Genomic DNA, 13,007 nt, shown 5'->3' on the forward strand with positions numbered 1-13,007 from the left:
CCTGCTGAGCCACAAAGCCAACCCTAATGATGCATATCTTATTTATTTATTTATTTTTTAATTAAAAAAAAATTTTTTGACAGGCAGAGTTAGACGGTGAGAGAGACAGAGAGAAAGGTCTTCCTTTTGCCATTGGTTCACCCCCCAAATGGCCGCTATGGCTGGCACATTGTGGCTGGCGCGCCGCACCGATCCGAAGCCAGGAGCCAAGCACCTCCTCCTGGTCTCCCATGCGGGTGCAGGGCCCAAGGACCTGGGCCATCCTCCACTGCCCTCTCGGGCCACAGCAGACAGCTGGCCTGGAAGAGGGGCAACCAGGACAGAATCCGGTGCCCCGACCGGGACTAGAACCCGCAGTGCTGGCGCTGCAGGCGGAGGATTAGCCTAGTGAGCTGAGGCACCGGCCTTATATATTTATTTTTTTAAGATTAAAGGGAAAGATAGATCTTCTGTCTGCTGGTTCACTCCTCAAATGACCATATGGCCAGAGCTGGGCTAAGCCAAAGCCAGGAGCCAGAAGCTTCATCCAAGTCTTTCACATGGGCAGCAGGAACCCAAGGACTTTGGCCACCCTCCGCTGCTTTCCCAGGCACATTAGCAGAGAGCTGGATCACAAGTGGAGCAGCTGCGACTTGAACTGGTGCCAATGTGGGATGCCAGCATTGCAGACAGTGGCTTAACCTGTTAGGCCACAATGCAGTCCCCAACAATCCACATCTTTTTTTTTTTTTTGACAGGCAGAGTGGACAGTGAGAGAGAGAGACAGAGAGAAAGGTCTTCCTTTGCCGTTGGTTCACCCTCCAATGGCCGCCGCGGCCGGCGCGCTGCGGCCGGCGCACCGCGCTGATCCGATGGCAGGAGCCAGGAGCCAGGTGCTTTTCCTGGTCTCCCATGGGGTGCAGGGCCCAAGCACCTGGGCCATCCTCCACTGCACTCCCTGGCCACAGCAGAGGGCTGGCCTGGAAGAGGGGCAACCGGGACAGAATCCGGCGCCCCGACCGGGACTAGAACCCGGTGTGCCGGTTCCGCTAGGCGGAGGATTAGCCTAGTGAGCCGCGGCGCCGGCCTAACAATCCACATCTTATCTGACCTCTGAATAGTATTCAACAATGGTATTCTCACCAGTGCCCATGGCTCTCCCCATCCTGCATCAACAAACTTCCTCTTCTCTTGGCTTCTGTAACACTGGCTACCTCATTTTATTCCTACCTCTCTGGCTGTTTATTCTCTTTCCTCGAAGGCTCACTCTCCTGTATCCAGCCTGTAAAGGTAAAGCTTCCTAGACCCACCCTCTTTTCTCACTCTAGACCCCCTTTGTTTCTGCATACTACCTCCCCGCCACACAAATGACCTCCACACTGCTATTTCCATCCCAACCCCTTTAACTGCCAGCTCAACATCTACATCAACAGCCACAGCCAAACTTCTGGCTTTCTTCAGCAACATAAAGGACACGACTATCCACTGTTACCTAAGTCACAGACCCTGGACACCTTTCCCCAGAGTTAGTCCATCAAGCCCTCTTGATTTTACCTACTTTGTAGCCCTTGATGTGGTCCTCTCTATCCATTCCAGCACCACCGCCATAATCTAAGCTCCCTTCCTGACACTCTCTACTTGAATTAGACCCACAGTCTCTTCAGTCAATGAGCTCCTTACACTCCCGCCCCCGTCTCTAGCAGTTCTTATTCTTTCTGCTTACACAGGTCACTACTCATTTCTTTGGGGGACCTTCTCTGCAGGTCCACTTCTCTTTTTATAAATTCTTCTTGTTAAAAGAAGATTTATTTATTGTGGCCAGCATTGTGGTGTAGCAGGTAAAGCCGCTGCCTGTGATGCTGGCATCCCATATGGGGGCTGGTTTAAGTCAGCTGCTCTACTTCCCATCCAGCTCCCTGCTATGGCCTGGCAAAGCAGCAGAAGATGGCCAAAGTCCTTAGGCCCCTTCACCCATGAGGGAGACCTGGAAAAAGCTCCCGGCTCTTGGCTTCAGTCTCTCCCACCCTGGCTGTTGTGGCCATTTGGGGAATGAACCAGTGAATGGAAGATCTCTCTGTTCTGCCTCTCTTTCTTTCTCTGCAATTCTGTCTTTCAAATACATAAATACTAAAAAAGCAAATCCTAGGCCTTATCATATTGTCACTTAAAAAAAAAAAAAAAGATGTAGTATTTATTTACTTGAAAGGCAGAGTTAAAGAGAGAAAAGGAGAGACAAAGAGATCTTCTAATTGCTGGTTCACTCCCCAAATGGATGCAATGACTGGGGCTGGGACAGGCTCAAGTCAGGAGCCAGCAGGAACTTCTCCTGTGTCTCCCACATGGGTGTCTGGGCCCAAGCACTTGGGCCATCTTCTGCTGCTTTCCCAGGTACATTAACAGGGAGCTAGATTTGAAGTGGAGCATCCGGACTCAAACTGGTGGCCATATGGGATGCCGGCCTTGCAGGTGGTCACTTAATTCACTATACCACAGCGCCAGCCCCATGGAAATATATACTTACTCTCACCACTGAATCCCTGTGTATAGCAATGTGTGTTTTTAAGTTGGCACTTGAGGCCGGCACCGTGGCTCACTTGGTTAATCCTCTGCCTGTGGCACCGGCATCCCATGTGGGCACCGGTTCTAGTCCTGGTTGCTCCTCTTCCAGTCCAGCTCTCTGCTGTGGCCCGGGAGGGCAGTGGAGGATGGCTCAAGTGTTTGGGCCCTGCACCCCATGGGAGACCAGGAAGAGGCACCTGGCTCCTGGCTTCAGATCGGCGCAGTGCCAGCCGTAGTGCCATTTGGGGAGTGAACCAACGGAAGGAAGACCTTTCTCTTTGTCTCTCTCTCACTGTCTATAACTCTATCTGTCAAATAAATTAAAAAAAAATAAAAAAATAAAAAAGTTGGCACTTAAATAAATTGTGTTCCTGGCCCCCAGCTTTGGCCTTAACCCAGCCCTGGCTTAGGAAGTGGGCTAGCAGATGGGAGCTTGCTTTGTCTGTCTGGCTGTCTCTCAAATATATATATAAAAATTAACCAAAAAAATGTGTTGAATGAGTGAATGATTTAATCAATGAACTATGTGACACAGGAAGATGACTTAACTGTTATGGAGGAAAGACAATCATAAAGTAGCTTTTAAAAATGTTGCTGCTGGGGGCTGGTGCTGTGGCGTAGAAGGTTAAGCTGCCGCCTGCAGTGCTGCCATCCTATTTGTCCTGGCTGCTCCACTTCCAATCTGGCTCCCTGCTAATGTGCCTGGGAAGGCAGTCAAAGATGGCTCAAGTCCTTGGGCCTCTGCCACCCACGTGGGAGACCCAGAAGAAGCTCCTGGTTTTGGCATGGCCCAACCCTGGCCATTGCAGCCATTTGGGGAGTGAACCAACAGATGGAAGATCTCTTTCTCTCTCTCTCTGTATCTCCACCTTTCAAATAAATAAATAGATCTTAAAAAAAAAATTACTCTTGGGTCACTGTTGTGACACAGCGAAATTAAGCCATTGCCTGTGATGCCAGTGTTCCATGTGGCACCAGTTAGCGTCCTGCATGCTCCACTTCTGACCCAGCTCCTTGCTGATGCACATGAGATGCTGATGTGCCTGAGAAAGCAGAAGACTGGCCAAGTCCTTGGGCCTCCGTAACCCAGGAGGAAGAACCAGATGGCTGCCTCTAACTCAGCCTTTCAAATAAATAAATAAACCTATATATAAAAGTGTCACTTTCTTATTCCATTCAGAATGAGCAATTTATTGATTTTTTATTTACTTTGCCTGCAAAAGCAAGGTCTGGGTTGGTCTGAAGCTGGGAGCCAGGAATGTAATCCAGGTTTCCCATGTGGGTGGCAGGACTCAATTACATGAACCATCTCCTGCTGCTTCCCAGGATTCCCACTAGCAGGAAGCTAAAACTGGGAACAGACCTGGGACATGAACTAGGCACTCCAATATGGGAGGCAGATAGATCAGCTGGCACCTTAGTGCCAGGCCAAAGGCCCACTCGTAAACTTATCTGTTAATTCTACTTTCCAAGAACTTCTTTAAAATACCTTATTATTCGCTAATATTATTACTAAAAGTTACATAAATAGTAATGTATAGGTAGCTTCTGAAGTCCCTCCTAGCTCTAACAATTAGGATTCCATGTTCCCAGTGACTGACAATCTTCTTGGTACTGCAATGTTGTTGGAGCTGTAACACGAGAATCCTGAAAGACCCCAATCTCAACAAAATACCTTCCTGAAGAGCCACAGGGTCTCATGTCTTACTGAATGACAAGGCCTTGCTGCCTGATTTGCCGTTTCTCTGGGGTTTCTTGGCATGCAGTAAACTCAAATGCTGAGGTAGGCTGCACTAACTCATCCTAACCTCTGTACCGGGGAAGTCTTTATAAATCCCATTTTGACTTCTGGTGAAGTACAGGCACGGGTTGGTTGTATGGTCTGGCACGTGCATTTCTCCCTGTCTGTCACCACATGAAACAACTTGGGATACCTGGGATCCAGCAGGCCTTGCTCCACTCCCCAGGCCATCTCTTTCACAGCGTTGCTGATCTCGTGACGGGATGTGTATGCAAAGCACACGTTCAGGAAACACCTGAGGAGGGAAGACCAGAATGATCTACCAAACAGGGTCAGGGACTGATGGCTGGAGTCATGGATTACAGAGCGACTCTTCCTTTAAAGAACACACACAAACCAAGGGTAACTGCAGACCTTTCTCAAAGGTGAGAAAGCAAGTTTTTTGTGTGTGTTTTCCTGGAGTAACATGGCAGTAGTTTTATAAAACAAATACTAAACAGCCCTAATTGGCCCCCGACCTTTTCAGCCCCTTCCACTGCCAACCAGTTTTCAGAGCATTTGAATCCACTGTGACACCAACACAAGAAAGGAGGAAGGGAAGGAGATCTGGTGTAGAGCAAATCCACTGCCACACATCACGCTCCAAAGCCACACATGATGAAGTTTGGGTTACTGATCTATTCCCCTCTGCACGACTTCCCAGGCTCACACTATTCAGGGTTAAAGGAATGAGACAGAAAAAGAATTTCTTGAAGGATCTGTTTTCTAAGAGCCAGGGATGAGGGCTATTGCATTCCCACCCCATCCCTTGTCAAGTTAAAGACACACACACACACACACACACAAACACAGTGTACACATGTATCAAAGCAGAGGTGGGCACATGAAGGAGCAAGGGTATGAGACACTGTATACGTGTATATGTATACACACATGTGTCACGGTACTGCAGAATGTCCTCCGCATGGAAGGAGGCAGTGCAAGTATCTCAAAGTACTCCCTCACTGTCCCACACCAAACACAGACCAGGGAAGACCAAAGAAGTGCGTCTCCCTAAAGCAAACAGAGTCAAAAACTGACAGATTCCTTCAGAGCTTACTTGTTGTAGTTCTTAGTGGCCCGTACAGCTTGTGCAATCAGCTCCTGGAGATCCAAGGGCAACAAATGTAGGTCACCCAGGACACGGATACACACTCCATGCTTTTGCAGTTTCTCCCTGATTGGGGAAAAGGAGGCAGAGTCGGGGCAGAGCACCTGCTGAGCTGGAGAAGACACAGTGCTTAAACTACAATCAGCTACCAGTTTGTGATGCTCCCCTGTGTGTCAGGCACCGTCCCACGTGTCTTCTTTCACTGTGTCCCCTCAGCAACCCTGAAAGTCTACCACAGCACTGAGCCTCAGACAGGACAGTCAGACAGGCACTGTCCAAGGTCACACAGTCACCAACTGCTGTGTCAGGACTGAAACCTGGGTCGGATTCGAGAACCTAAACTCTTAACCGCACTTTACACCGTTGGCAAGGTGCGCTCTCTGTGATACTTGTCCCATTCTGCCAAATGAACACTCCAGGGCAGGAGCTGTTGCTGTTACTTTTGTTATGTTCTGGTGAAACAGCTAACATTAATGTTTCCTAAGCACCAGGCATGGGGCTCAATGCTTTACCTGCACCAACACAGTCCATCCTCATGCCATGAGGTATGAACCATTATTCCAGACAAGAAAATGGAGGCACGTGGAAGTTGGAAATAAGGATTTTCAGTCAGCTGGTGAATGGACATAAGGACTTGACCCTGAAGAGGCTGGCTCCAGAGCCTGTCCTTGATCACGACAGGACACTACTTCCACACAGTAACCCCTGAACTGACAGTGAGGATGACCTCACCGCTACCTAACCAGCCCTGCTCACCCAGGAACACTACCGAGAAAACCAACACTTCATGTCTGGGAAAGGAGAGCTTAGCAACGAGAAGCCTACTGTGGGACGGGGGTATCAGGTACCTCCTAGAGTACCCTGATCTAGACCCAAAGGCCACACTCATAGCCCGTCCACCCTATATAAACTCCGGCCACACACCATCAAGGTTCATCACCCATTTTTCAGAATCTACCAGAGACAGTGCAGACAAATCTCTGGTCAAATCAAAGCAAAATCTGAAAAACAGCTAGATTCGAGTCCTACTGCCCGCTCTTATCAGCTAAGCGTGCATAAATACTTGGCTTCTCTCAGGCTCAGTTTCTACCTGCTTGCCTCCATACCTGTAAGCTGGTGATGACAACCATCCCTGCCATATTCTCCCCTCCTAGGCATATGATAAGTGAGAATAGGCACATGACAGTGCCTGCTTATTCTCAGACAGCAGAGGCTGAACTTTGGTGAGGTCTGCAAGAGGAGAAGCTGCCAAAGCGCCGGTGAAGAGCCCGGAGATCTGGGTTCTTGACCAGGCTCTGCCACGAGCTTGCTGTGACTGGGGAAAGCCCTTCTCTTCACGGGTTTTTAGCTTCCCGATGACAAACTGAACTGGGCTAATGGTTTTCCGGCTCACAAACTTGTTTCAACTCAAACTAGCACCCCAGACCCCATTCGTGCTGGGTTCTTCTCACATCCACCCCTCGGAACTATGGGGTTGCATGGCATATTGTCAGAAAAACACCTTTAAGGTTTTTTGCTCTGGTTGGGACTTCCTGTCAAACTACAACTGCTTTCTCCACTACTAACTGATTAGCGCAATCTTAGTGACAGCTCTGGTGCCACGCATTTTGATTTTTTTTTTTTTTTTTTTTTTTTGACAGGCAGAGTGGACAGTGAGAGAGAGAGAGACAGAGAGAAAGGTCTTCCTTTGCCGTTGGTTCACCCTCCAATGGCCGCCGCGGCCGGCGCGCTGCGGCCGGCGCACCGCGCTGATCCGATGGCAGGAGCCAGGAGCCAGGTGCTTTTCCTGGTCTCCCATGGGGTGCAGGGCCCAAGCACCTGGGCCATCCTCCACTGCACTCCCTGGCCACAGCAGAGGGCTGGCTTGGAAGAGGGGCAACCGGGACAGAATCCGGCGCCCCGACCGGGACTAGAACCCGGTGTGCCGGCGCCGCTAGGCGGAGGATTAGCCTAGTGAGCCGCGGCGCCGGCACATTTTGATTTTGTAGAACAGTAGTTCTGTCTTAGAACAGTGTAGTAGACAACAGCTCATCTCTGGAGTCAGGGAGATCCAGGTGTGCCCTTGGCTCTGCCTGCCTGACAGCTGTGTGACAGCGTGTGTGCCTCACCTTTGCTGCGTTCCCCCCCAGCCCCCTTTTTTTTAAACCTCAAGCTTCCATCCCCAGCCCCTTGGGCAGTAAACTCTGAGCCAAACAGGGACACGAGAGAGTAATGTCTTTGATCCAGAGTCTCCACACCCCAATACAAGCAGAGAGAAGCCTGGCTACCCTCCCCAATATCCTGGCCCACAAAGGGCCAGAAATAACAGAACCAGTTGCCTAGCAAGTTGGGCTGGACCCATCTCTAACACAGCTCTAGAATCCTCTTTTTATTGTCCTGGCATAGGCAGGAGCTGGGCAGACAAGGGCTGTAATGAGGATGTACAGGCAATTCTGTAGTGAGGTGAGGGCTCCACATTTTGAAGCAAACAATCTCCACTGAACTTCTCTTTGCTCCTTTTTGACTTTGTTCCCTAAGTTAATCCCAGACTCAGCAACAGCTAAGAATGACACTACATTTCTCATGCCTCACCCATCCCCTCAGGAAGACAATGCAGGGTGCAGAGTACACTTTAGGGATCACCACGCAGCAGAAAAAGACTTCCTCAAGCTGCTTTCACTCTAGACCCCCGTCCACAGTCCACTGGTTCTGGGGCAGAAACATGATCAAAAGTAGGCCAATTAAAGGATTTAGTTCATTCTGGGCTGCTCTCTTGAGGCAGAGAGCTGGTCACAGAGACAGGAGGGAGTGTGGAAGAGGCTCTACCTCACTGATTTTAATCCCTGGTTTCAGCTATGCCTGAGGCTGACTGTAATTCCTTGAATTTTGTGAAACATTTCAATGTCCTCAAATAAATACCCACTTTAACAGGCAGAAAGAAAGAATAGTTCCCATTTGTGATGTCTGCCACCCAAGAGATCGAACACTGAAAAGTCAGAGACCCTTAAGTAAGCCTCAGGTAACAAGAGTAGTGAGGGTCAGGGGAGACAAGAGTTGTGAGGGTCAGGGGAGATTGGAGGTCACACGAAGACACATTCTCTCCTCTGACAGCATCTTACTGTTCTTCCATCAAGCGGCTGAACTTCTGCCGGGCCAGATCCATTAGCCCGTCTACCTCACTCTTGGAGCGTTTGAAGTTCTCAATGCTGAATGCGTAGACCGTCACCTCAAGGATGCCCAGGTTCAAACACCAGCGCAGAGTCTAAGAGGGGAGAAGGCAAGGAGATGGGATACAAGGAGGAACGAGAAGGGAAGTAAGAGTACTTTGGCCCTGACTTGGAGTTGGAGGTGGGAGAGAGATTTTTCTGCTCTCCAAACCTGGGTAAGGTAGGATAACACCGGTGCTTATGTTAGACTAATGGACCAAATAAGCAGAAAACACCATTTAAGAAACTGAAAAATGTGGTCTTAGTACTATGCTGAAGCCATTTTTACTTATTGGGAAGAACACTCCACTGAGGGCATGAAGATCTAAGCTCTAGTCTCTGACTGCATCCTATGTGAACACACAGGCAAATCATTTAACCTCTCTGGGCCTCTGTCTCCTGTCTGTAAAACGGGATCACAGTGCATCTCTACCAAGCGGTTAATGAACCACAGAAAACACAAGGAAACTACACGATTCGGAGAGACTGAGAGGGTGATGCATTACAGGAATAAAAGCAACAACGGGATGACTGTGAGGCATTTAATAGTCTGCAAAGAGTTTTCACAGACATTATTTTATTTGATTCTTAAAATAACCACTTCAAAATGTTTTCATGCCTAATTCATAGATAATAAAAATAGGCTCGGCCGGTGCCGCGGCTCACTAGGCTAATCCTCCACCTGTGGCGCCGGCACACCGGGTTCTAGTCCCGGTCGGGGCGCCGGATTCTGTCCCGGTTGCCCCTCTTCCAGGCCAGCTCTCTGCTGTGGCCAGGGAGTGCAGTGGAGGATGGCCCAAGTGCTTGGGCCCTGCACCCCATGGGAGACCAGGAGAAGCACCTGGCTCCTGCCATTGGATCAGCGCAGTGCGCCGGCCGCGGCGGCCATTGGAGGGTGAACCAACGGCAAAGGAAGACCTTTCCCTCTGTCTCTCTCTCTCTCACTGTCCACTCTGCCTGTAAAAATTAAATAAATAAAATAAAAATAGGCTCATAATTGAAGAAATGCCAAAAATCAGAGCCAGCACTGTAGCACAGCAGGTTGAGGCGTGGCCTGCACTGGCATCCCATATAGACACTGGTTCAAGTCCCGGCTGCTCCACTTCTGATCTAGCTCCCTGCTAATACACCTGGAAAAGCAGCAGCAGATGGCCCAAGTTCCTAGGCCCCTGCACCAACATGGGAGACCCAGATTGAAGCTCTTGGCTCCTGGCTTTGGACTGGCCTAGCCCCAGCCATTGTGACCATCTGGGGAGCAGGTAGTAGATCTCTCTGTCTGTCTCTCCTTCTCTCTCTGTAACTCTGCCTTTCAAATAAATAAATAAATAAATAAATCTTAAAAAAAAGTCAAAAATCTACAAAACTATTGTATGATTTATTATAAGATGTTCTAGGACAGGCAAAATTAATCTATCATTACAGAAATCAAAACAGTAGTAGTAGAGAAAGAAGGTGGAGGTGGGTCAGAGGTAACTAGGAAAGGGACATGAAGGAATTTTCTAGAGAGATGGTTCTACACTGTCAGGAATATGGGTTATTGGGATGGGGAATCTTCTATTCTGCCAATGGTCATTTGGATATTTACAACATCATTTGCAGTCCATATAAAATTATCAACTTAAAAATTAGCCAGGTACAGATTTATTGAATTTTAAGTCCCACCTGCAGTTGTCTTGGCAAGGCCAGACTAAATGATTTCAGGCCGTGGGCCAGATATTCCCCACCCCTGGTTTAGAAAGATGAATGCCAATTGTCAAAGCCCCAAAATCTGTGCTTTTCACTCTATGAAATTATTTCTCAATTTTAAAAGAACTGAAATTCATATTTATACTTAGTCTTCTGAGGCTGCTATATAGCAGCACCACTGAAAGTAGAGAGCAGGCTGGAGCTGAGAACACCAATGTTGACATGGGGCACTGGAGTCAGAGGTAGAGAATTAGGGCAGGTGTTGTGGTGCAGTGAATTAAGCCACCATTTGAGAGGCCTGCATCCCATATCAGAGCGCCAGTTCAAGTCCTGGCCACTCCACTTCTGATTCAGCTTCTTGCTGATGTGCCTGGGAAGACAGTGGATAATGGCTCAAATGCACACATCCCTGCCACTCATAGGGGAGACTTGGTGAAGCTTCTGGCAGATGGCTTCAGCCTGGCCCTGCCCACTGTTGTAGCTCTTTGGGGAGTGAACCTGCAGATAGAAGATGGATCTCTCCTTTTCTCTCCTCACACTCACTTGCAGAGTGTCTTTCAAATAAATATCCTAATCCTTTAACAGACATGCATGCAAGCAAATCCACTTCTACTTCAAGAAAATTCCAGGGAGAACACGACACTTGAACAGGTTTAGGCCTCACAGACCTTGCAAGGCACTGACCTCAGTCAACATAGCTGCCACACTTACACGTCAATTTTTTGAGCATTTCCTTTGTGTCAGGCCCTGTGCCACATGCTTTGCATTTTGCATCTTGTTTAATTGTCAATCTCCTAAGATAGAGATGATTGCTAACCCCGTTTTACAGATGAAGAAACTGAGGCAAAGAGAAGCCACATGACTTGCTGCAGGTCAAAAAGCCAGGAAGTAGAACAGCAAGGGTGCCACTGAGTTCTAAGTGTCTCCATAGCCTAAATCTTAAGCACTGCGCCTCACAGTTAGTTACAAAAGAGCTGGGTCTAAAAACTTAAAGACTTCTGGATAGTGTTAGAGAGGACTCCGTTGCCACTCAATCAAGGCAAAAATATTGCTGCCTTGGAATTAGGCCATGTTCTTGGGCCTGGTCCTGTGGGCTATGAACCATATTTCCAATCTTCTTAGTTTCATAAAGGTTGCATTGTTACATTCTTACTGTGAAATGTAATATATTCCAATCTGCAACATGCATTCAAACCAAAAAGTGCTCGGGGTGCCTGTGCAGTAATGCCCCAGTCTGCCTAGCACTGTCCCCAGCTCAACACTGAAAGGTCTATGCCCTGAGAGACCCCTCAGCCCGGACAAAGCAGGATGGGCAGTCACCCAACTTTTGCTCCAGAAACGTCACTTCTAAGAATTTATCCTAAAACTACTATTTATAGTACCCAATAACAGTAGAGCAGCAAAACAGATCAGGTCAATACCTCATGATAAAATGTTCTACAGTCATGAGAACATAGAGTTAGAAAGGCTATAGCTCAACCTAGAAACATACTTGCCAAAATGTCATGTAGAACTAAGGTAAACTGAAGCCATGAATTCAATTTTATAAATGCTAAATTGTGTAGGACATATTATAAAAATTGGATAAAACTTACAATATTAAAACTTATTAAGATGGTAAGAAGAAGCAATTTTGTTCTCATCTCTAATATTTTGTTTTCTTTAAGATTTTACTGGATGGGAGCCAGCGCTGTGGTACAGCAGGTTAAAGCCCCAGCCTGCAGCATTGACATATCATATGGGCGCTGGTTTGAGTCCTGGCTGCTCCACTTCCGATCCAGCTCCCTGCTAGTGTGCCTGGGAAAGCAGTGGAGGATGGGCCAAGTACTTGGGGCCCCTGCAACCACATGGGAGACCCAGAAGAAGCTCTTGGCTCCTGGCTTTGGATCAGCTCAGCTCTGGCCATTGTGGCCATTTGGGGAGTGAACCAGCAGGTGGAAGGCCTCTCTCCCTCTCTGTCTCAACCTCTCTCTGTGATTCTGTCTTTCAAGTAAATAAAAATATATCTTAAAAAAAAAAAAAAAAAAAAGAAACAGGGAACTAATGTCTGTGACCATTTCTTCAAAAAAAATGTTACTGGATGACAGACACAGAGTTAGCAAGCAAGCAATAAAACAGAGAATGAGCTATCAAAACACTCAGACCATAGCAAACCCAGAGCCCAGTCCTCTATGGATTGTTCACGTTGGGTTCTGCCACCCACACCCACCTCAGCCAGCTTGTTGAAGCCTTGAGAGTGGCCCTCCTGCCGCTCCACCTGGCACTTCTTGGCATAACGGCGGTTCCCATCCATTATGAATGCGATGTGTTTGGGCATGGGGCCTGCCTGTGGGACAAGAAGACGGATGAACAGATCTCCTATTCTCTGGGGATGAGGGGAGCACTATCCCTCAGGCTGACAGGGTTGGGCTATATGATAAAATTGCTGGGGAACAGAATTAGACATTTCACACTTGTAGCTCAATAAAAGAGCATTCGGCACTTTCATTTGTTTTTATTTATATATTTATTGAGGACTTATTACATGCCAAATACTAAACTGGGCTCTTCCTACTTCATCTATCTTACAACTCTATAAGGTAAATGGTATCACATCAGTTTTATAGATAAAAAACTGGGCTCACTGAGATCAAGTGATTTGCACAAGTCAAACAGCTCAGAAGATGCAAAGTAGACATTCACACTACAGTCTGTCTGCTTCCAGAGT

General features: G+C 47.9%; 1 protein-coding gene across 1 annotated transcript in view; it reads right to left on the bottom strand.

The window, feature by feature from the left end:
- Nucleotides 1-13,007, bottom strand: part of DHDDS (dehydrodolichyl diphosphate synthase subunit) — a 38,315-nt gene that overhangs the window by 23,060 nt on the left and 2,248 nt on the right. The window contains exons 3-6 of the mRNA XM_070079029.1: nt 12,510-12,626; nt 8,528-8,670; nt 5,379-5,495; nt 4,473-4,574 (exon numbers count right to left, since the gene is read on the bottom strand). Of these exons, the coding sequence (XP_069935130.1) occupies nt 4,473-4,574; nt 5,379-5,495; nt 8,528-8,670; nt 12,510-12,626 (479 nt within the window). The remainder of the gene's footprint in view (nt 1-4,472; nt 4,575-5,378; nt 5,496-8,527; nt 8,671-12,509; nt 12,627-13,007) is intronic.

This window comes from Oryctolagus cuniculus, chromosome 7 (assembly GCF_964237555.1).
Source record: "Oryctolagus cuniculus chromosome 7, mOryCun1.1, whole genome shotgun sequence".
NCBI lineage: Eukaryota > Metazoa > Chordata > Mammalia > Lagomorpha > Leporidae > Oryctolagus > Oryctolagus cuniculus.